The 25,173-nt window shown below is 38.8% G+C and overlaps 1 protein-coding gene across 1 annotated transcript in view; it reads left to right on the top strand.

Annotated features, from left to right (window-relative positions):
* Positions 1-34: 34 nt before the first annotated feature.
* Positions 35-25,173, top strand: part of RFC1 (replication factor C subunit 1) — an 84,218-nt gene continuing 59,079 nt past the window's right edge. The window contains exons 1-4 of the mRNA XM_007449429.1: positions 35-229; positions 1,449-1,553; positions 19,063-19,191; positions 23,616-23,691. Coding sequence (XP_007449491.1) covers positions 35-229; positions 1,449-1,553; positions 19,063-19,191; positions 23,616-23,691 — 505 coding nt within the window. The remainder of the gene's footprint in view (positions 230-1,448; positions 1,554-19,062; positions 19,192-23,615; positions 23,692-25,173) is intronic.

Raw genomic sequence — 25,173 nt, 5'->3', positions numbered from 1 at the left:
GCATTCCTGGCATGGAGGGTCGGGGAGGACCGCGATGCGTGGCTTCGGAGGGGAGCGAAGGCAAGAAAGGGGCCACAAACTGGGCACTGGTCTCACAGCTTTCCTTGCACCGCGGGCTTCAGCTCTCAGCCGCAGCCAGCGCGCAGGGCTCTTGGTGCTGCGCAGCAATTTTAACTTTTTTCCACTCTTGGGGGAAGGGAGTAATGAAGGTGATTTTGGGGGCTCAGCGGTACAGTTGCTTTTCCTGTTCAGTGTTGCCTCGAACCTCGGTTTTAGTCCTGCCTAAAGCGTTGAGTTTAGGCTTTGGGTCTCGAAGGAGAAGAATGTAACAGACTTTCCTTTCTAATGAAAAAGTCTTAGGCCTTCAACTTTCATGATTAACAGCTCAGCGAAATGCTCATCACAGAGCCGTTTTGAAATCGATGGCATGGAAAGGATGTTTTGTTTTGTTTAGATGAGTTCATAGAAATCAAAGGGATAACACTGTTTACCCGGAAAAAAACAAAACAAAAAACCTGGTAGAAACAGCTGTAATACATTTGACAGCTGTCATCGCTTATCACCTGATGTTAAAAGTAATCTTTAGAAAAAACCCCTCAGTGCATAATTCTGCATAAATCCTTTAAGTAGATAGTGAAATAATTATGCAGGCGTCAAAACAGACGTTTATACTGGAATGGCAATAGATACAAGTATGTGTTTGAAATATTTTAATTTAAAGGACAATTTATGATGGTCCATTAAGCCAGAATCTACTTAATAATCAGACATACTTTTTTCAGTCATTTTATCTTCAGTCAGCTTATTTGTCTGTCACAGTGCCAACATTCTGAGCTGTGTGTGTGGAATTTTATGCCAAATTGGGAAACCTTACAGCCCTTCGTGTTTCTTCTCAGAGAAGAATGAAATGATGATAATAGCCACCTTGTAACAAGTATCTTCTTCAGGTGGATATGCGGGCTGTTTGTTTTACATACCTTTTTTCATTTAAACCTCACAGCAATCCAGTTTTACAGATGGCAGAGGAGGCTTTTAGAGTTTGAACAATTTGTGATATAACTAATAAATGGTTGAGCTAGAATTAGAACCTAGGTTTTTCTGACCACTACATTATACCACCTCCCTATAATGATCAGAATTGCATTTTGGACTTCAGGCACTATGGTAATTGTGTAAAGTTCATGAGATTTGGAGTCTTGAAGGTGAGAGTGAGGCAGTGTTTTGGTCTTGCTCTGCCATTTAATGGTTAAGTGGTTCTGATTAAGTAAATATCTTAACTTTAACCTCTTAAATCCTCTGTTTCCTTACCTGTAAAAGGGGGGAAATATAGCTGCCTTAAGTGATAGTCTTGAGGATTAAACAAGATAATAAATGTAAAGCTTCTATTCTGTTGCCTGGCATGTGGTAGGAAATATACAACTACGTTACTAATGATCTAATTTTCTCAGGAAGGACTCTATGGAACATTACAAAGAGTTTTAAGGGACATCAAAGATGCCTCTGATGTTGTCAGTTATGGTGAACAACAGCTTATTCAACTTTTGATTATTCAGGTACTTTACATGATTGATTCTTTTCCCTCTTAGTACTCCTGTTCATAGTGCATATGAAAAATAAAGCCCTTCTCAGAAAAGAAATGGGGAAAAGGTTCTATAAAGCACATAAGAGTTTTGGATTATATTAGTGTTTAATTTAGTCCTTCTGTCTTGTAGTACAAAAATTAGCAGAATCCTAGACCAGAATTCTGTTCAACCTATGTTTATTGAACACCTATGCACAAGTTATATTGTACAGTAGTTCTTAACTTTTGCTTGGGTCACAGCTTTCTTTGATGTTGTGGTGAATGGTATGCAAGTTTTCTGCCCACAGAAATACATATGGATACATACACACCATTTTAGGGGATTCACATATCTTCTGAAGCCCTTCTACAGGTGCAGGGTTAGCAACTCCTGCCCTGGGAGCTGCATCTTTTTCTCAAATCTTTTCCAATTAAAGTTATCAAAGGAATAAAATACTGTATATTCACAAAATGGAATACTATGCAACCATTAAAAAAAGAAAACTTTGTGCCCTGATGTGAAACAGTTGCCAAGTGAAAAAAGAAGGTGCAGGACAATATGTAAAGTATGCTACCACTTTATGTAGAAAAGGAGAGAAAAGAATATGCCTATTTTGCTTGAAGATGTGAAGGATACACAAGGAACTAACTGATAACATTTGTTGCCTCCAAAGATGGGAAATGTGTGTCTGAGAGGCACGGTGGGAGGGAGACATTTTACCCTTTTGAATTTTTGAACCATGTGAATATAATGTCTATTAAAGGAATCGAAATGAAATTAAAATAAACAGAATAAAAAGTAGCCATGTAAATGATTTGAATTGCTATGAGGATTTAATTGTTTGCTCAGAATGTGAATAAAACTTGAAAGATGCCGTTTTTAAGAAATCAACATATATAATTCATTGGCTGGCATAGTTATTTATTGAAAATATGCATAAGTTTGAATTAAACATGCATGAGACTTAAGGGAAAGCCTTTTTGAAGAGCTGTCAAAGAGAGTCTGACTACATCTAAGCTGCTTCATTGCAGCATTCTGGGGGAGACCTTTCACATTGTAGTTTACTATGCGAATGCTCTCCCGGAGCAGTGTTGTCACCTTTTTATAATGTGTTGGGTTTTTGTTGCTGTGCGTGGGCTTTCTCTAGTTGTGGCGAGCGGGAGCTACTCTTCGTTGCGGTGCACGGGCTTCTCATTGCAGTGGCTTCTTTTGTTGGGGAGCACGGGCTCTAGGTGCGCGGGCTTCAGTAGTTGTGGCACCTGGGCTCAGTAGCTGTGGCTTGTGGGCTCTAGAGCGCTGGCTCAGTAGTTGTGGTGCACGGGCTTAGTTGCTCCGCGGCATATGGGATCTTCCCGAACCCATGTCCCCTGCATTGGCAGGCGGATTCTTAACCACTGTGCCACCAGGGAAGTCCTAGAATTCTTTTCTTAATTTCACTTCTGGATTGTTCATTGCAAAAGTATAGAAATATAATTGGTTTTAGTATATTGATCTTGTGTCATGCAACCTTGGAGAACTCATTTTGTAGTTCTAATAGTTTTCTAGTGAATTCCTTAGGATTTTCTCCATTTAAGATAATTTCATCGGCAAATAAATATAATTTTTCTTCTTCCTGTCCAATCTATATGCCCCTTTTATAATTTATTTTTTGCCTAATTAGTTTTTTTTTTTTTTTTTGCCACAGTGTTGAATAGGAGTGGCAAGAAGGATCTGTCTTCTTCCTGACCTTAAGGGACTACATTCCAACAACTTACCTGTTGTTTTTAAAGTATAATATAATTTTAACTATTTTAAAATTATTTCATTTGTCTCTTCTGTGCTGCTATCAATATACAGTGTTAGTCAGATGTATCATTTTGCATTTAAGTGGTTTTAAAGATAAAAGATTTTTACATTTGGATAGGTTTTGTCAAGTGTGTTGGTGATAATCAATTTCTGCTTGTGGATTTGGTGGAGGACTTAAAAATATTAATCAGAAATATTTATATTTCTTTACTTTCAAAATAGAGAAGTAAAGCCAAAATGTAATATTTTGGTAGCTACCCCACAGAGCACTGCAGTACTTATTTTGCATAAAATCCTGTACTCGTCAAAGTAAGTGAACACGGTGGCATGATTTGCTTTCTCTTTGCATTTTTGGTAGGCACATATAACTTTTTGGTTGGTTGAGCCCATTAGCAGTGGAAAAAAGTTATTAGAGCTGTTTGATTATACTTCAAAGTAGATATATATCAGCTTTTGTATTTTGACTTTTTAAAGTTAAAAGGTCATTATGATGGCTTACTTTGCACAGGTTTAGGATTATTTACTGCAAAAAAATTTTTTTTCATTTCTATTAATAGATTTATAATCAACCAAGTTAGAAAATTCTAAAAAATGGATGATTTTTTTGAGTACCAGCAAGGTCTGGTACTTTGTCTTGACTTATGCATATTAAAATTGCATTTGGGTTGCCTGATAGGCGATGCTTCTCTTTAATAGTGTTGTAGAATTGTTAGTTACACCTTAGGGTAGGAGAGTGCAATAAATCTTTTTTTTTTGCTTACACTTAAGAGCATTTAAATTTCAAAACTTTTACTAGAAAATTCCTTGTCATTCACAGTTTTTTCATCTGTGAATTAAAGTTAAGGAATGTCATAGATTTGTTCTGTGGATTAAATTAATTTTTTTAAGTGTTTAAATCATTGTCTGGCACAGAGTAAGTCCTATTTAAGGGTTTGTTAAAAAAGTAAATAAATGAAGCCCTAAATCAGGGCACTGGCAACAGAAATAGAGGAAAGAAGACAGCAGTATTTGGGAGATTAGGTTGGGTTGGTTGATTAGGTGGAGGGTCAGAATGAGGAGGAAAAACAGTGCTAATTTTTCTGTTTTTGGTGAATGGTGGTGCTATGCATTGAGGTGGGAAATAAAGAGAGAGAAGCAAGCCTCCAAAATATGGGCTTAGTTTTGGACATTATGAGTTGGAGGCACCTTTGGGGCATTTGGTAGAGGTGGAGATGACAGACTATTGGCTACATGGATATGGAGCTCAGAGGTCTTGAGTCGAGACAAGATTTAGGAGGTAGCAGTGTGTTTTTAAGTGGTACTGACATTAAGATGGATGTGAGTTAGCTTCTGCAGTGTGAATATGTGAATCAGAAGTTTTTAACTTAGGGTTCATGGAGAGCCATTAATAGGCTTCAGGAAAAAGCCCTGAAGAAGAGGAAGTATTATACTAAAAGTGAAAGTGTTTTGCTTTTTGTAGCCACAATATTGTAATATGACAAGAGAGTACCATATGATAGAAGTAATAATACACAAGTGTTAATACCCACTTAAAGTTTCTTAAAACAGAGTGCAATAGGTAAAGTGGTGGCAAAAAATCTCAAGTAAATACACAATCTTTAAAAACAAATTTACCATGAATTTCATTTTACATAATTAAGAACGTCTCTTTCTGAGCCCAGGTGTGAAGGTCAGTGACCTTAGGAATAACCACTCATGTGTTCAACCATTATTAATTAAGCATCTGCTTATCTGAGGTGCTGGCCCTGTACTTGAGATACAGAGGTGAGTAAGCTAGACAGGCCTGCTGTATGGAACTTACAGCAATGTTTTCAAACTCAGATTACTATGACTATCAAAAGTATCTCCTACTAATCATTTTGGGACCCATTTCAGGTGTTGCTTCTTTTGGTCAACTGTCCCTGAGGCTCTCTGTTAGGGGCTCCTGATACTCTTACAATTTTGTGATTTAGCTCTGTACTTAGCACTGTTTTGTATTTAATTCTTTATATACTAATTTATCTCCCAGGTAGCCTCATGAGGGCATTTTCATGTTTGTGTCCTAAGTGCCTGCCTGTAGTCACACAAGGATCAAATGTATCAGGAATAATGAGAATGGAAAGGCCATATTGCTAGTTGTGGAGTATGGCTTCTTTTGCATAGATCCTTAGAATTATGGTAAAACTATGAGGGAGCAGTCATGGTCAAGTAGAGAACTATGAAAGGGATTTGAAGTCAGAGGACCAGGTTCCATTCTGTTGTGCCATCTCTTCTAATCCCCACAGGAATCCTGTGGAGTAAGTGGCATTACGAGGAAACTAAGGGCCAGAGAAGTTAAGTAATTTATCCCAAGTGTCTGGAAGTAAGTGGCAAAACTGACAAAAAGCTTTTTTTTGTCTGACTTAATTCCACATACTTACCTATAAAATGGAGATAAATCATTCTATTTGCCTTTATACCTCACAGAATCATCAGAAGAGATAAATCTACGTCCAGTAGCTGTAAGTAAAAGTGTGAAAAACTTACTTGTTACTATTAGCTGTGTGTGCTAAAATTTGTTTTAATTTTTATGTGATTTTTGCCTAAATCTTTTGTCTTATTTGAACTGACCTGTTCAATTAGTAACTATTAAAAAAGAAAGTAAGAAGAGTGAATTACTACTGTCTTTTGGTTCTCGAAATAAAACTATTTCTTTTACCATTTCCTTTAGAAATGAAATTACTGGGACAAAGGGTATGCACATTTAAAATTTTGATAGATATTGTTAGACTGTCTTGGAAAGGTTATACCAACTATTACTTTTTTTTTTTTAACTGTAAGAATGACTGAAAGTTTATTTCCGTATAGCACTTTTTTGTTTACATCTTTATTGGAGTAAAATTGCTTTACAATGGTGTGTTAGTTTCTGCTTTATAACAAAGTCAGTCAGTTATACATATGTTCCCATATCTCTTCCTTCTTGCGTCTCCCTCCCTCCCACCCTCCCTATCCCACCCCTCTAGGTGGTCACAAAGCACCGAGCTGATCTCCCTGTGCTATGCGGCTGCTTCCCACTAGCTATCTATTTTATGTTTGGTAGGGTATATACGTCCATGCCACTCTCTCACTTTGTCACAGCTTACCCTTCCCCCTCCCCATATCCTCAAGCCCATTCTCTAGTAGGCCTGTGTCTTTATTCCTGTCTTACCCCAGGTTCTTCATGACATTTTTTTCCTTAAATTCCATATATATGTGTTAGCATACGGTATTTGTCTTTCTCTTTCTGACTTACTTCACTCTGTATGACAGACTCTAGGTCCATCCACCTCATTACAAATAGCTCAATTTCGTTTCTTTTTATGGCTGAGTAATATTCCATTGTATATATGTGCCACATCTTTATCCATTCATCCGATGATGGACACTTAGGTTGTTTCCATCTCCTGGCTATCGTAAATAGAGCTGCAATGAACATTGTGGTACATGACTCTTTTTGAATTATGGTTTTCTCAGGGTATATGCCCAGTAGTGGGATTGCTAGGTCATATGGTAGTTCTATTTGTAGTTTTTTAAGGAACCTCCATACTATTCTCCATGGTGGCTATATCAGTTTACATTCCCACCAGCAGTGCAAGAGTGTTCCCTTTTCTCCACACCCTCTCCAGCATTTATTGTTTCTAGATTTTTTGATGATGGCCATTCTGACTGGTGTGAGATGATATCTCATTGTAGTTTTGATTTGCATTTCTCTAATGATTAATGATGTTGAGCATTCTTTCATGTGTTTGTTGGCAGTCTGTATATCTTCTTTGGAGAAATGTCTATTTAGGTCTTCTGCCCATTTTTGGATTGGGTTGTTTGTTTTTTTGTTATTGAGCTGCATGAGCTGCCTGTAAATTTTGGAGATTAATCCTTTGTCAGTTGATTCATTTGCAAATATTTTCTCCCATTCTGAGGGCTGTCTTTTGGTCTTGTTTATGGTTTCCTTTGCTGTGCAAAAGCTTTGAAGTTTCATTAGGTCCCATTTGTTTATTTTTGTTTTTATCTCCATTACTCTAGGAGATGGGTCAAGAAGGATCTTGCTGTGATTTATGTCATAGAGTGTTCTGCCTATGTTTTCCTCTAAGAGTTTGATAGTTTCTGGCCTTACATTTAGGTCTTTAATCCATTTTGAGCTTATTTTTGTGTATGGTGTTAGGGAGTGATCTAATCTCATACTTTTACATGTACCTGTCCAGTTTTCCCAGCACCACTTATTGAAGAGGCTGTCCTTTCTCCACTGTATATTCCTGCCACCTTTATCAAAGATAAGGTGACCATATGTGCATGGGTTTATCTCTGGGCTTTCTATCCTATTCCATTGATCTATCTTTCTGTTTTTGTGCCAGTACCATACTGTCTTGATTACTGTAGCTTTGTAGTATAGTCTGAAGTCAGGCAGCCTGATTCCTCCAGCTCCATTTTTTGTTCTCAAGATTGCTTTGGCTATTCGGGGTCTTTTGTGTTTCCATACAAATTGTGAAATTTTTTGTTCTAGTTCTGTGAAAAATGCCAGTGGTAGTTTGATAGGGATTGCATTGAATCTATAGATTGCTTTGGGTAGTAGAGTCATTTTCACAATGTTGATTCTTCCAATCCAAGAACATGGTATATCTCTCCATCTGTTTGTATCATCTTTAATTTCTTTCATCAGTGTCTTATAATTTTCTGCATACAGGTCTTTTGTCTCCTTAGGTAGGTTTATTCCTAGATATTTTATTCTTTTTGTTGCAATGGTAAATGGGAGTGTTTTCTTGATTTCACTTTCAGATTTTTATCATTAGTGTATAGGAATGAAAGAGATTTCTGTGCATTAATTTTGTGTCCTGCTACTTTACCAAATTCATTGATTAGCTCTAGTAGTTTTCTGGTCTTTAGTTTAGGATTCCCTGTGTATAGTATCATGTCATCTGCAAACAGTGACAGCTTTACTTCTTCTTTTCCGATTTGGATTCCTTTTATTTCCTTTTCTTCTCTGATTGCTGTGACTGGAACTTCCAAACTATGTTGAATAAGAGTGGTGAGAGTGGGCAGCCTTGTCTTGTTCCTGATCTTAGTGGAAATGCTTTCAGATTTTTACCATTGAGGACGATATTGGCTGTGGGTTTGTCATATATGGCCTTTATCATGTTGAGGAAAGTTCCCTCTATGCCTACTTTCTGGAGGGTTTTTATCATAAATGGGTGTTGAATTTTGTCAAAAGGTTTTTCTGCATCTATTGAGATGATCATATGGTTTTTCTCCTTCAATTTGTTAATATGATGTATCACATTGATTGATTTGCATATATTGAACAATCCTTGCATTCCTGGAATAAATCCCACTTGATTGTGGTGTATGATCCTTTTAATGTGCTGTTGTATTCTATTTGCTAGTATTTTGTTGAGGATTTTTGCATCTATATTCATCAGTGATATTGGCTTGTAGTTTTTTTTCTTTGTGACATCCTTGTCTGGTTTTGGTATCAGGGTGATGGTGGCCTCGTAGAATGAGTTTGGGAGTGTTCCTCCCTCTGCTATATTTTGGAAGAGTTTGAGAAGGATAGGTGTTAGCTCTTCTCTACATGTTTGATAGAATTCGCCTGTGAAGCCATCTGGTCCTGGGCTTTTGTTTGTTGGAAGATTTTTAATCACAGTTTCAATTTCATTGCTTGTGTTTGGTCTGTTCATATTTTCTATGTCTTCCTGATTCAGTCTTGGCAGGTTGTGCATTTCTAAGAATTTGTCCATTTCTTCCAGTTTGTCCATTTTATTGGCATAGAGTTGCTTGTAGTAATCCCTCATGATCCTTTGTATTTCTGCAGGGTCAGTTGTTACTTGTCCTTCTTCATTTCTAATTCTATTGATTTGAGTCTTCTCCCTTTTTTTCTTGATGAGTCTGGCTAATGGTTTATCAATTTTGTTTATCTTCTCAAAGAACCACCTTTTAGTTTTAATGATCTTTGCTATCGTTTCCTTCATTTCTTTTTCATTTATTTCTGATCTGATTTTTATGATTTCTTTCCTTCTGCTAACTTTGGGTTTTTTTTGTTCTTCTTTCTCTAATTGCTTTAGGCGCAAGGTTAGGTTGTTTATTCAAGATGCTTCCTGTTTTGTTAAGGTAGGATTGTATTGCTCTAAACGTCCCTCTTAGAACTGCTTTTGCTGCATCCCATAGGTTTTGGGTCATCGTGTCTCCATTGTCATTTGTTTTTGGGTATTTTTTGATTTCCTCTTTGATTTCTTCAGTGATCACTTCGTTATTAAGTAGTGTATTGTTTAGCCTCCATGTGTTTGTATTTTTTACAGGTCTTTTCCTGTAATTGATATCTAGTCTTATAGTGTTGTGGTCAGAAAAGATACTTGATACAATTTCAATTTTCTTAAGTTTACCAAGGCTTGATTTGTGACCCAAGATATGCTCAGTCCTGGAGAATATTCCATGAGCACTTGAGAAAAATGTGTATTCTGTTTGTTTTGGATGGAATGTCCTATAAATATCAATTAAGTCCATCTTGTTTAATGTATCATTTAAAACTTGTGTTTCCTTATTTATTTTCATTTTGGATGATCTGTCCATTGGTGAAAGTGGGGTGTTAAAGTCCCCTACTATGAATGTGTTACTGTCGATTTCTCCTTTTATGGCTGTTAGTATTTGCCTTATGTATTGAGGTGCTCCTATGTTGGGTGCATAAATATTTACAATTGTTATATCTTCTTCTTGGATCGATCCCTTGATCATTATGTAGTTTCCTTCTTTGTCTCTTCTAATAGTCTTTATTTTAAAGTCTATTTTGTCTGATATGAGAATTGCTACTCCAGCTTTCTTTTGTTTTCCATTTGCATGGAATATCCTTTTCCATCCCCTCACTTTCAGTCTATGTGTCTCTAGGTCTGAAGTGGGTCTCTTGTAGACAGCATATATATGGGTCTTGTTTTTGTATCCATTCAGCCAGTCTGTGTCTTTTGGTGGGAGCATTTAGTCCATTTACATTTAAGGTAATTATAGATATGTATATTGATCTCTTCAAATATTTTCTCTGTCCCTTTCTTTTTCTCTTCTTCTTCTGGAACCCCTATAATTAGAATGTTGGTGTGTTTAATGTTGTCCCAGAGGTCTCTGAGACTGTCCTCTGTTCTTTTCATTCTTTTTTCTTTATTCTGCTCTGCAGTAGTTATTTCCATTATTTTATCTTCCAGGTCACTTATCCGTTCTTCTGCCTCAGTTATTCTGCTATTGATCCCTTTTAGAGTATTTTTAATTTCATTTATTGTGTTGTTCATCGCTGCTTATTTCATCTTTAGTTCCTCTAGGTCCTTGTTAAATGTTTCTTGCATATTCTCTATTCTATTTACAAGATTTTGGATCATCTTTACTGTCATTATTCTGAATTCTTTTACTGTCATTATTCTGAATTCTTTTTCAGGTAGACTGCCTATTTCCTCTTCATTTGTTAGGTCTGGTAGGTTTTTATCTTGTTCCTTCATCTGCTGTGTGTTGTTCTGTCTTCTCATTTTGCTTATCTTACTGTGTTTGGGATCTCCTTTTTGCAGGCTGCAGGTTCGTAGTTCCCGTTGTTTTTGGTGTCTGTCCCCAGTGGCTAAAGTTGGTTCAGCGGGTTGTGAAGGCTTCCTGGTGGAGGGGACTAGTGCCTGTGTTCTGATGGATGAGGCTGGATCTTGTCTTTCTGGTGGGCAGGTCCACGTTTGGTGGTGTGTTTTGGGGTGTCTGTGGACTTATTATGATTTTAGGCAGCCTCTGTGCTAATGGGTGGGGGTGTGTTCCTGTCTTGCTAGTTGTTTGGCATAGGGTGTCCAGCACTGTAGCTTGCTGGTCGTTGAGTGAAACTGGATGTTGGTATTGAGATGGAGATCTCTGGGAGATTTTCGCCGTTTGATATTACGTGGAGCTGGGAGGTCTCTTGTGGACCAGTGTCTTGAAGTTGGCTCTCCCACCTGAGAGGCACAGCAGTGACTCCTGGCTGCAGCACCAAGAGCCTTTCATCCACACGGCTCAGAATAAAAGGGAGAAAAAGTATAAAGAAAGAAAGAAAGAGGATAAAAGAAAATAAAGTAAGGTAAAATAAAATAATTAAAATAAAAAAATAATTATTAAGAAAAAAAATTTTTTTTAAAGTAAAAAAAAAAACGGACGGATGGAACCCTAGGACAAATGGTGAAAGCAAAGCTATACAGACAAAATCTCACACAGAAGCATACACATACACACTGGCAAAAAGAGGAAACCGAGAAAAAATAATAAATCTTGCTCTCAAAGTCCACCTCCTCAATTTGGGATGATTCGTTGTCTATTCAGGTATTACACAGATGCAGGGTACATCAAGCTGATTGTGGAGCTTTAAATCCGCTGCTTCTGAGGCTGCTGGGAGAGATTTCCCTTTCTCTTCTTTGTTCCCGCAGCTCCCGGGGCTCCGCTTTGGATTTGGCCCCGCCTCTGCGTGTAGGTCGCTGGATGGCGTCTGTTCTTCGCTCAGACAGGACGGGGTTAAAGGAGCCGCTGATTCGGGGACTCTGGCTCACTCCGTCCGGGGGGAGGGAAGGGTACGGAGTGCAGGGCGAGCCTGCGGCGGCAGAGGCCGGCGTGACGTTGCCCCAGCCTGAGGCGCGCTGTGCGTTCTCCCGGGGAAGTTGTGCCTGGATCGCGGGACCCTGGCAGTGGCGGGCTGCACAGGCTCCCGGGAGGGGAGGTGCGGAGAGTGACCTGTGCTCGCACAGAGGCTTCTTCGTGGCGGCAGCAGCAGCCTTAGCGTCTCATGCCCGTCTCTGGGGTCCGTGCTGTTAGCCGCGGCTCGCGCCCGTCTCTGGAGCTCCTTTAAGCAGCGCTCTTAATCCACTCTCCCCGCGCACCAGGAAACAAAGAGGGAAGAAAAAGTCTCTTGCCTCTTCAGCAGGTCCAGACTTTTTTCCGGACTCCCTCCCCGTTAGCCGTGGTGCACTAACCCCTTCAGGCTGTGTTCACGCTACCAGCCCTCTCTCTGCGCTCCAACCGAAGCGCGAGCCTCAGCTCCCAGCCCACGCCCGCCCTGGCGGGTGAGCAGACAAGCCTCTCGGGCTGTTGAGTGCTGGTCGGCACCGATCCTCTGTGCGGGAGTCTCCCAGCTTTGCCCTCCGCACCCCTGTGGCTGCGCTCCCCTCCGCGGCTCCGAAGCTCCCCCACTCCGCCACCCGTAGTCTCTGCCCATGAAGGAAGGGGCTTCTAGTGTGTGGAAACCTTTCCTCCTTTACGGCTCCCTCCCACTGGTGCAGGTTCCGTCCCTATTCTTTTATCTCTTTTTATACTTTTTACTTTTGCCCTACCCAGGTACGTGGGGGAGTTTCTTGCCTTTTGGGAGGTCTGAGGTCTTGTGCCAGAGTTCAGTAGGTGTTCTGTAGTTGTTCCACATGTAGATGTATTTCTGATGTATCTGTGGGTCAGAAGATGATCTCTGCGTCTTACTCTTCCGCCATCTTCCCCCTCTCCCCACCCCCAATTTTTACTTTTATTAGCAGTGTAGTATGTGAGCATGTTTCCCCACAACTTTGACATATCTGGGCATTATCAGTCTTTTAACGCTTAGGGAAATATAATCAAGTTCCAATTTATCTGTTTATTATTTGTGAAGTTGAGCATCTTTTGTTATGTTTGTTGGTTATTTGCATTTCTTTATAATTTGTCTACTGGTAGCTTTTACTCATTTTTCTACTGGGTTATTTTTTATTTATTTGTAGGAGCCCTCATATATAACATGTTGTAGATCTTTTCATGTTAGTTGCTTATATTTTAACTTTGTTTATGGCATCTTTTGTTTTATTTTTATGCAGTCAAATGTGTCTTTCTTTATGGGTGGTTTCAAGCCTTGATGTTCTGCTTGGAAGGACTTCCCTTTGCTAAGATTATAAAAGTAAACTTAAAAATTTGTTCCTTACTAATATACTCAGCAAGAATTATTCTTTGCAGGTAAAAGTGATGTCTAGATCCATTATTTGGGAGTTCGATTAGTCACTAGTCTTCGAAGACCTGGAATACCAGGCAGGGAATGTTAATTAAGAGTAAGGTGAAGTCACACTATAAAGTCAAATTGGTGACCTTTGGTTCTTAAATGTTCATACAGCAGATGGCTGCTCACACTGGAGATAATCCCTAAAAAGGTGTGAGTAGAATCGCTTTCATTCTGATGTAAATTCTTTTCCGAAAGTTTAGATTTTTAATGTATATTGAGTTAGATCAGGATGCTGTAATTTAATTTTTCAGCTGCCATCAGAGTATAAGGGCATGGGGAGTGGGACAGTAGGGTAGCATAAAGGGAAAGGAAAAGAAAGGGGTTGTGAATAGGAAGAATTACTTGAGGAAAGGTGGCAACAATGCTGAAGATTGGCAGTGCTTTGGATTTGGCCCCGCCTCTGCGTGTAGGTCGCTGGATGGCGTCTGTTCTTCGCTCAGACAGGACGGGGTTAAAGGAGCCGCTGATTCGGGGACTCTGGCTCACTCCGTCCGGGGGGAGGGAAGGGTACGGAGTGCAGGGCGAGCCTGCGGCGGCAGAGGCCGGCGTGACGTTGCCCCAGCCTGAGGCGCGCTGTGCGTTCTCCCGGGGAAGTTGTGCCTGGATCGCGGGACCCTGGCAGTGGCGGGCTGCACAGGCTCCCGGGAGGGGAGGTGCGGAGAGTGACCTGTGCTCGCACAGAGGCTTCTTCGTGGCGGCAGCAGCAGCCTTAGCGTCTCATGCCCGTCTCTGGGGTCCGTGCTGTTAGCCGCGGCTCGCGCCCGTCTCTGGAGCTCCTTTAAGCAGCGCTCTTAATCCACTCTCCCCGCGCACCAGGAAACAAAGAGGGAAGAAAAAGTCTCTTGCCTCTTCAGCAGGTCCAGACTTTTTTCCGGACTCCCTCCCCGTTAGCCGTGGTGCACTAACCCCTTCAGGCTGTGTTCACGCTACCAGCCCTCTCTCTGCGCTCCAACCGAAGCGCGAGCCTCAGCTCCCAGCCCACGCCCGCCCTGGCGGGTGAGCAGACAAGCCTCTCGGGCTGTTGAGTGCTGGTCGGCACCGATCCTCTGTGCGGGAGTCTCCCAGCTTTGCCCTCCGCACCCCTGTGGCTGCGCTCCCCTCCGCGGCTCCGAAGCTCCCCCACTCCGCCACCCGTAGTCTCTGCCCATGAAGGAAGGGGCTTCTAGTGTGTGGAAACCTTTCCTCCTTTACGGCTCCCTCCCACTGGTGCAGGTTCCGTCCCTATTCTTTTATCTCTTTTTATACTTTTTACTTTTGCCCTACCCAGGTACGTGGGGGAGTTTCTTGCCTTTTGGGAGGTCTGAGGTCTTGTGCCAGAGTTCAGTAGGTGTTCTGTAGTTGTTCCACATGTAGATGTATTTCTGATGTATCTGTGGGTCAGAAGATGATCTCTGCGTCTTACTCTTCCGCCATCTTCCCCCTCTCCCCACCCCCAATTTTTACTTTTATTAGCAGTGTAGTATGTGAGCATGTTTCCCCACAACTTTGACATATCTGGGCATTATCAGTCTTTTAACGCTTAGGGAAATATAATCAAGTTCCAATTTATCTGTTTATTATTTGTGAAGTTGAGCATCTTTTGTTATGTTTGTTGGTTATTTGCATTTCTTTATAATTTGTCTACTGGTAGCTTTTACTCATTTTTCTACTGGGTTATTTTTTATTTATTTGTAGGAGCCCTCATATATAACATGTTGTAGATCTTTTCATGTTAGTTGCTTATATTTTAACTTTGTTTATGGCATCTTTTGTTTTATTTTTATGCAGTCAAATGTGTCTTTCTTTATGGGTGGTTTCAAGCCTTGATGTTCTGCTTGGAAGGACTTCCCTTTGCTAAGATTATAAAAGTAAACTTAAAAATTTGTTCCTTACTAATATACTCAGCAAGAATTATTCTTTGCAGGTAAAAGTGATGTCTAGATCCATTATTTGGGAGTTCGATTAGTCACTAGTCTTCGAAGACCTGGAATACCAGGCAGGGAATGTTAATTAAGAGTAAGGTGAAGTCACACTATAAAGTCAAATTGGTGACCTTTGGTTCTTAAATGTTCATACAGCAGATGGCTGCTCACACTGGAGATAATCCCTAAAAAGGTGTGAGTAGAATCGCTTTCATTCTGATGTAAATTCTTTTCCGAAAGTTTAGATTTTTAATGTATATTGAGTTAGATCAGGATGCTGTAATTTAATTTTTCAGCTGCCATCAGAGTATAAGGGCATGGGGAGTGGGACAGTAGGGTAGCATAAAGGGAAAGGAAAAGAAAGGGGTTGTGAATAGGAAGAATTACTTGAGGAAAGGTGGCAACAATGCTGAAGATTGGCAGTATGAAACAGATAAAAATCAGAGAGCTCAACGTTATCAACAATTCCATTTCCTGAATTATATTTTGTTTTCTTTCTCTTGCTTTTTAAATTATTTGTGGTTTCAACACAGATGGAAAACCACCACTGACTTTAAGCTGATTATTAATATTTAGTTTTGATATTTCTGTGGTACATGTGTGCTGTGTGTGTGTGTGTGTGTGTGTGTGTGTGTGTGTGTGTGTATGTGTTTGTATGTGTTTAAAAAATCACCACTGTTTGAATGAAGACTCCCTTGGTAATTTCAAAAGTGAAACTCCAATGTGAAACTCTCATTTCCTCCGGAAGCGATAAAGTAAGTAGTTGTTAGCCTCAAACTCAATTCTTTGCAAATTATATGGAAGACTGTGGCTTTCTGGCTTTCTTATTCCTCTAACTTTTCTTTAACACCTGACACAAATGTCTCAGTTTCATAACAGAGGTATCCATTCTGCAAACAGTATTTTTTTTTTTTAGGGTTTATTATTTATTTATTTTTTTACATCTTTATTGGAGTATAATTGCTTTACAATGGTGTGCTAGTTTCTGCTTTATAACAAAGTGAATCAGTTATACATATACATATGTTCCCATATCTCTTCCCTCTTGAGTCTCCCTCCCTCCCACCCTCCCTATCCCACCCCTCCAGGCGGTTACGGAGCACCGAGCTGATCTCGCTGTGCTATGTGGCTGCTTCCCACTAGCTATCTACCTTATGTTTGGTAGTGTATATATGTCCATGCCTCTCTCTTGCTTTGTCACAGTTTACCCTTCCCCCTCCCCATATCCTCAAGTCCCAGCAATCCCACTACTGGCCATATACCCTGAGAAAACCATAATTCAAAAAGAGTCATGCACCAAAATGTTCATTGCAGCTCTATTTACAATAGCCTGGAGATGGAAACAACCTAAGTGTCCATCATTGGATGAATGGATAAAGAAGATGTGGCACATATATACAATGGAATATTACTCAGCCATAAAAAGAAACAAAATTGAGCTATTTGTAATGAGCTGGATAGACCTAGAGTCTGTCATCCAGAGTGAAGTAAGTCAGAAAGAGAAAGACAAATACCATATGCTAACATATATATGGAATTTAAGAAAACACAATGTCATGAAGGACCTAGGGGTAAGACAGGAATAAAGACACAGACCTACTAGAGAATGCGAACAGTATTTTTTAGACTTAGATTTTATTAAGATGGATTTGTGACTTTTTTTTTTTTTTTTTAATATTTTTGCGGTACTCGGGCCTCTCACTGTTGTGGCCTCTCCTGCTGCAGAGCACAGGCTGCGGACGCGCAGGCTCAGCGGCCATGGCTCATGGGCCCAGCCGCTCCGCAGCATGTGGGATCTTCCCGGACCGGGGCACGAACCCGTGTCCCCTGCATCGGCAGGCGGACTCTCAACCACTGCGCCACCAGGGAAGCCCCTTGTGACTTTTTTATATTGAGAAATTTACAAAAGAGGGTATGAAACTAGGGAAGTCTGTAACCTTTCAAAAAAAATTTAACATGTTGGGCTTCCCTGGTGGCGCGGTGCTTGAGAGTCCGCCTGCCGATGCAGGTCCGGGAAGATCCCACATGCTGCGGAGCGGCTGGGCCCGTGAGCCATGGCCGCTGAGCCTGCGCGTCCGCAGCCTGTGCTCCGCAACGGGAGAGGCCACAACAGTGAGAGGCCTGCCTACTGCAAAAAAAAGAAAAACAAAAACAAACAAACAAACAAAAATTAACATATCTGTGTACCTCATTTATCTGTTTTCTTTATTGCCTTAACCACAAAGCTGTGTGTGTGTGTGTGTGTCTTTGTATAACACACTTGTTTGGGATTTTTGACATTTTAAGGGTTTGACAATTACTGCCAGGATCTAGGAGAAAAGTTGTTACCTTTCTTACACTTGGTAAAGTATTTTTAACAGGCATTTTCCTCACTACATAGAGATGGATCGGAACAGGTAAAAAGAATTGAAGACTCAGGCTTATGACCATTAAGGATAGGAATAGGGAAAACAATACAACAGGCTCTTGAGCCCATCCTTTGGAATTCAGATCCTAAATTCTCACTATACTTTGTTCCTTATACCCTTGCCTGTAAGCAGAGACAACTGTAAATGGAGATGTTTCAGTGACATGAAGGGATAATAGTTCATAAATGAGGGAGAAGGGAAGTTTTTACTGAGCCAATATTGTGATAGATGCATGATTAATCCTCATAAAGTATAGGGAGTATTAGTCTCACTTTACTGATGAGAAAACAGATTAAAGTAACTTGCTCAGGGTCACCCAGCTAGAAAGCACTAGAGCAGAGATTCATACCGGAGGTTTCTCATTCTAAGGTCTTTTCCCTGTTCTCTATACCACAGTTTCTTCAAAGCTAAAATCTAAAAGGGTAGGGAAGAATATGTATGCGAAGGATAAGAAAGGTGAGTGATATTAATTGTAAGTTACATTGTAAGTGTTTCAGTATGATTAATTTGATTCTGTTGTTTAACACGGGGTAGAGTAATTGAAGAAAGTATTGTAGTCAAAATTTTTTCTTCAGAATTTAGAAAAATCATGTAAAGGAAAATAATTTCAAGGTTCTTAGTTATTAAGGTCTTAAATGATCAGGGTTCTGAGAGTTATTCTTCTCTCAAACTGGAGTATAAATCCCATAGGTGGGACTTCCCTGGTGGCACAGTGGATAAGACTCCGTGCTTCCAGTGCAGGGGGCTCGGGTTCGATCCCTGGTCAGGGAACTAGATCCCACATGCATGCCGTAACTAAGGAGCCCTGGAGGTGCAACGAAGGAGCCTGCCTGCTGCAACTAAGACCCAGTGTAACCAAATAAATATTAAAAACAAAATCCCATAGGCAAGGATTATGTTCTTCAACTCTTTGTCTTTTCACCTACTATGCTTGCGATGATGGGGTATGTGCATGCATGATCAATAGATGCTTGTTACTTGCCTCTTTAGTAGTTGTGCTGTCGTTAGGAAAAATTTCCTTTGTTTATTTTTGCCCTGTTTTTGGCCAGATTCTGAGAATTAATATTACTTTTCATTAGGCACATTATTTTTTTAATCTTTTTCTTGGGGGTGGGGGGATGCACACCACGTGGCTTGTGGGATCTGAGTTACCCAACCAGGGATTGAACCCGGGCCCTCAGCAGTGAAAGTGAGGAGTCCTAACCACTGGACCGCCAGGGAAGTCCCCAGACACATTATTTTTAACTGAGGTAATTTTATCAGTTAACTTTTGCATATAGAAAGAATGCTGCTGCACACGTGGAACTATCTCATTATGAAGAAATTACTGAGAGTAAACCAGTGTGTGTGGAGAGTTGTTCCTTTTTACAATTGAAATTAGAATTTTGTGCAGTTGATGTTTGTTTATGATTCTCCTTTTTTGCTTCTAGGATATTCGAAAATTCTTTGGGGTTATACCAAGTGGAAAGAAAGTTGTAAGTGAAACAGCAAAGAAGAATGAGAAAACGAAGTCTGCTGAAGAAACTATAAAAGCGAAGAAAGGAATAAAGGAAATCAAGGTCAGTTTTCCAGATATAATACTGAGTTGTATAAAATAAACTCAGTTCTGAGATTTGATATATTTGGAGCCTCGAGTAAATATAGATTTCAACTCATTTAGCAGAGGAAGAAGAAAAGTAATAAGGTATTACTTATTTCTGGTTAATATATCTTACTGCATTCATAGCTTGGTGTTTTCCTTCACTAGATGTGGAACCCTTTTTAGTTGTTAAAACTTTGTGTTTTAAGACCAAAATTTGCTCATAAAGACAGGAGTGCCAGCTGAATGGTATTGGGCTTCTGGTGAGGGAAGGCTTTGGAGGAAAGCTTTATTCTTTTTCCTGTCCTCCTTGGGCCTCAGAGAAGTTAAGATATAATGTCACTGTGAAAAGCAGGCAATGACTACAGTAGTGTATTTGAGTTAATATTGTTCCACTTTGTGTAAAATGTAAGAATTCTGCAACTCTACAGGTCTGTTTACCACCACCCCATCCTTTATGCCCTAATTGGCATATGTATTATATCGGCATATATTAATACTCCACACTCAGTGTAATAATTATTGCTGTAAACTGACCTTATTTTGAAGAAATTAAGAGGAAAATTGATTTGTAATCACGTGTGGTGATGAATGTTAATGACTTATCATGATCATTTTGCAATATATACAAATATCAAATCTTCATGTTATACACCTGAAACTAATATAATGTTACATGTCAATTATTTCTCAATAAAAAGTTACCTTAAATTAATAAGCTAAACAAAATTAAACAAAATTTTAAAAATATGTAAGATTAAAATTATAAACAAATACATATAATAATTTAAAATAAGCAAACCATCAAAGTAATCAATAAATTATAATTTAAACACATAATTTTTTTTATTTCTTAGGTGAGACTAAAAGAAAAACCTCAGTTTTCTGCTCTGCAAAAAAATAAATAAATAAAAGGAGAATTGATCTTTTATACTTAACTATGTATTTGCTGCTTCTAGTGCTTTTCATTTCTTATTGAAGATCTGAATTTCCATCTAATATCATTTTCTTAAAACCTGAAGAATTTTTTTAAGCGTTTCTTGTAGAGTAGGTCTGTTGGCAATGAATCCTGTAAGTTTTTGTTTATCTAAAAATGTCTTTATTTTGCCTTCATTCTTGAAGGATATTTTTGCTGGATATAGAGTTTTGGATTGACAGTTTGTTTCAGCACTTAAAAATGTCCCATTCTTTTTTTGGCCTCCATTTTTTCTGGTGAGATGTTAACAGTCATGTTGTATTCTCTTGTATGTAATGTATTATTTTTCTCATGCTGCTTTAAAAGATTTTCTCTTTATCTTTGGGTTTCAGCTTTGCCCATGGTGTACCTGTGTGTGATTTTCTTGTGTTTATACTGTTTAGGGTTTCTGAGCTTCTTGACTCTGTAAATTTATATCTTTCTTCAAATTTGAGAACTTTTGCCATTATTTCTTCAAATATATTTCTGCCTCATTCTCTCTCCTCTTCTTATGGGATTCCAATTATATACACATTACAGTTTTGGAATTACGGGACTTCCCTGGTGGTCCAGTGGGTGAGACTCCATGCTCTCAGTGCAGGGGGCCCGGGTCAATCCCTGGTCTGGGAACTAGATCCTGCCTGCATGCCGCAACTGAGAGTTTGCATGCTGTAACTAAGAAGTCCTCACGCCGCAACTAAAGATCCCGTGTGCCGCAGCTAAGACCTGGTGCAGCCAAAATAAATAAATAAATATGTAAAAAAAAAGAATTTTGGAATTACGTCACAGATCATTGCAGCTTATTCATTTTCATTCTTCTTTTTCTCTGTATTTCAGATTGGATGATTTCTCTATTTCTATCCTCAAGTTCTTTGACTCTTCTGTCATCTCCAATTTGCTATTAAGCCTATGCAGTGAATATTTTGTTTTAAGTATTGTATTTTTCAGTTCTAGCATTGCCTACTAATTCTAACGTCTGGATTCATCTCAGTTTAGTGCCTTTTATCTTGAGTCTGTGGGTCATGTATTAGTCAGTTTGGGCTACCATAAAATACCATAGACTACCTGACTTAAAACAACAGGAATTTATTTTCTTACAGTTCTGGAAGCTAGAAGTCTATGATTAAGGTTCCAGTCAATTCAGTTTCTCTCGAGAACTCTCTTTCTGGTTTGCAGATGGCTCCCTTCTTGCTGAGTCTTCACATAACCTTTCCTTGGTGTGAGCACGTGGGGAGAGAGGTTGAGAGACAGAGTGAGTGAGTGTATGCACGTGAGTTCTCTGGTTTCTCTTCTTATAAGGGCACTAACTTGTCAGATCAGGGCTCTACCCTTATGACTTCATTTAACCTTAATTACCTCCTTAGAGACTCCATCTCCAAACACAGCCATACTGGGGGTTAGGGATTCAATGTATGAATTTTGGGGGGATACAAGCTTTCATTCCATAATATTCTGCAATGGTCCCCCAAAATTCATGTCCTTTTTGCATGCAAAATACATTTATTCCATTCTAAAGCCCCCCAAAGTCTTAATTCAGTGCATCACCAGTTCTAAAGTCTGAAGTCCAAAGGCTTATCTAAATATCATCTAAATCATATGTGGGTGAGACTTAGGTATGATGCATCCTGAGACAAAATTCTTCTCCAGCTGTGAACCTGTGAAACCAGACAAAGTATGTGCTTCCAAAATATAATAGTAAGACAAGCATAGAATGCACATTCCCATTTCAAAAGGGAGAAATCAGAAGAAAGAAGGGGTGACAGGTGCCAAGCAAGTCTAAAACCTAGCAAGGCAAATTCTGTTTGATCTTGTTTGATGAAATATCTGGGCACCTTGTGGCCCAGTCAAGTTGACAGATAAAAGTAACCATCACAGGTCACATTTCCTATTTCTTTGTACATCTGGTTATTTTGGATTTACCTTGCATAGTGTGAATTTTACAATGTAGGAACTTTGGATTCTGTTATTTCCTCCAAAGGGTGTTAATTCTTTTAGTTTAGCAGGCAGTTAACTTGCCTGAACTCAAACTCCAAACTCTTGTCCACTCTGTTATGAGCAGCATCTGAAATCTTTGTTCAATTTTTTTTAACCTTAGCTGGCACTTCGAGTTTTTCTGTGCATATATAGTTCAGGAGACAGCCGCAGATTTGGGCTGAGTTTATTGACAGAATTTGGAACACCCCTTCTGTGGCTCTCTCCCTCCTGGGATACCCCTTTCTCTCACTTCTGAATTGTTGTCATTGTTTCTAACCCTGTCCTCTAGTCTGGTGGTGTATTTGAATTACAGTGGTTTATTCATCTCATTTTCTTCCAAGCTAGTTGATTGTGCTTAAGTTTTTTTTTTTTTTTTTTGTGCTTAAGTTTTTGAAGTTTTATTATAATGGATAGAAACATATTTCTACCTTGTAATTGATTATAGTCAGTTTTTTTGCTGTCTGCTTTCTTGATTTTTTGGGGGAAAATTTGAATGTGTTAGAAATGTGATGTATAACTACAAAATATTAGTAATACCTTATGAATATGTTAGAAATGTGTATATAACTAAAAAATATAAATATTAATACCCTTTGCCTTGGTTTTATTTAGTTTTCCACCAGGCAGTGAGTAGTGATAGGCCCACAACTCCTTAGCTTTTATTTCTGTCTCAATTTTTCATTTTCAGGAAGCACTTGCCTTGTAATATCTGATATCCTTTTACTCTTTGTTATGCATAGGTTAGTGTTGAAAGTGGAAATGAATAATAATATAGCCTTTTCTACAATCCTGCCTTTGCCATCTGATGCAATTATTATCCGGCTTATTCTCTCCCCTGCTCCTCTCCCCGCCCCAAGTTTTATTGAGAAATAATTGACATACACCACTGTATAAGTTTGAGGTGTACAGCATGATGGTTTGACTTACATATATTATGAAATGATTACCACAGTAATTACCACATGTGGGTGCAGATACCTTTTCAAGTTAGTGTTTTGTTTCCTTTGGTTATATTCTCAGAAGTGGAATTGCTGGGTCGTATGGTAGGTAGTTCTATTTTAAATTTTTTGAGGAGCCTCCATACTGTTTTCTATAGTGGCTGCACTGATTACAGTCCCACCAACGATGCACAAGGGTTCCCTTTTCTCCACACCCACACCAGCATTTGTTATCTCTTTTCTTTTTGATGATGGGTCTGGCCTGTTCTTTAGCCTAATTCAGGCATTACTGACATTTGGGGCAGGATAATTCTTTGTTGTGGAGGACTGTCCTGTGCATTGCAAGATGTTTAGTAGTATCCCTCGTCTACCCACTATATGCCAGTAACACCCTCACCCCAGTTATGACAAGCAGAAATGTTTCCTGGGGGGGCAGCATTCCTCTAGTTGTGAACTATTGAGCCCAAGTCTAATGAGGAAAAAACAGCTAAGTTATATGGGCTTCTCTGTGTTCTAATTATACTATGATGTTTATAGGTAAATCGTTCTTGTAAAGAAGATGACTTCAAGCAGAAGCAACCAAACAAGAAAAAGAGGATCATCTATGATTCAGGTAATATTTCTTTTGAGGAGCTTTCAAGTTTAAAAACTATTTTATATCTGTTAGAACAGTTTTCCAGACTGACGTTCTGAGACACACAGCTCTCTATGATGAGAAGAGGGTTCTATGTTCAAGTAAAGTTGAAAACAACTTTATTATACTACAGAATTTATCAGAGCTGAAATATGTTAATATATTAAAGTTTTGTTCGGGAGGGGAGATAGTATATACAGCATGTCTGAAACTTACTTTGAATATGGTATGTTTATTTTTTAAAATATTCATAATTAACTTCTCTTTCAGCTGAGGTTCTTAGAAACTGAATTTGAAAAATAGTGCCATAAAATGTTGCTTTAGAAACAAAGATCTAAAATATAATTTTTATGCTTTTGATCTGGTCCTTTTTTGTTGCAGTTAAAAAGGAACAAACACAATTTAAAAACTGAATATACAGTTGACCCTTGAATAATGCAAGGGTTGGGGCTTCAACCCCCCTTGTTGTTGAAAATCTGCATATAACTTTTGACTCCCCGCAAAACTTAAGTACTAATAGCCTACTGCTGATCAGAAGCCTTGTCAATAACATAAAAAGTCAATTAATACATATTTTGTATGTTATATATATATTTTTACTATATTCTTACAATAAGTAAGCTAGAGAAAAGAAAGTGTTATTAAGAGAATCTTAAGGCAGAGAAAATACCTTTACAGTACTGGACTGTATTTATTGATACTGTAAGTTTATGTCATCTGTTTACGAGATGAATCATCTCTTAGTACCTACATCAACATTGTCTAATATGATACAAAAGACTGTAGATGTTATATGTATTACTAATGCTAGACATCACAAATGAAAAGATAATGTGAAAAGGAAGTTCGTATTTATTTACAGATATAACGATTCATGCATTGATAATGAAGAAGCAGCAGTATGATTGCTTTATGGTAGCCTAGTGTTGTTGATACAGTTGCTTCATGATAGCCTAGCCTATGCACTAATGAATGAATCTGTTATAAAATTTTGGCATACAGTATTACATTCATATTCATAATACAGTATTGGAAACATTGTTACATTAAAAAAAACTCACCTGTGATGATAGATAGGCTGATATGCAGTTTCTCCAGTTACAGAGAGGCATACTGTAATGTAATTCTTTGAAAGCAAAGTTACAAAACAGAAAACTAACACATTAATTTTATATTAAAGATCACCTTATACCTATGTAGGGATAGACTAGTATCTACATATATTTTATGCATTCATAACATACTTTTTTCTTAACTTTTTCGATATTTCTAGGCTACGTGGTTTGTCTCTTTTTTCAAATTGTTGCAAATCTCCAAAATTTTTTCCAACGTATTGAAAAAAATCTGTGTATAAGTAGACATGTGCAATTCAAACCCATGTTCAAGGATCAACTGTACTTTGAAGATAGGGAACATACACTTTTATGCATGCCTTTTATGATATGTTAAAATAATGGTAGA

The sequence above is a fragment of the Lipotes vexillifer genome, unplaced genomic scaffold (assembly GCF_000442215.2).
Source record: "Lipotes vexillifer unplaced genomic scaffold, Lipotes_vexillifer_v1.1 scaffold153, whole genome shotgun sequence".
Lineage (NCBI taxonomy): Eukaryota > Metazoa > Chordata > Mammalia > Artiodactyla > Lipotidae > Lipotes > Lipotes vexillifer.
The sequence above is the reverse complement of the archived record's forward strand: the minus strand, read 5'-3'. Positions and strand labels throughout refer to the sequence as shown.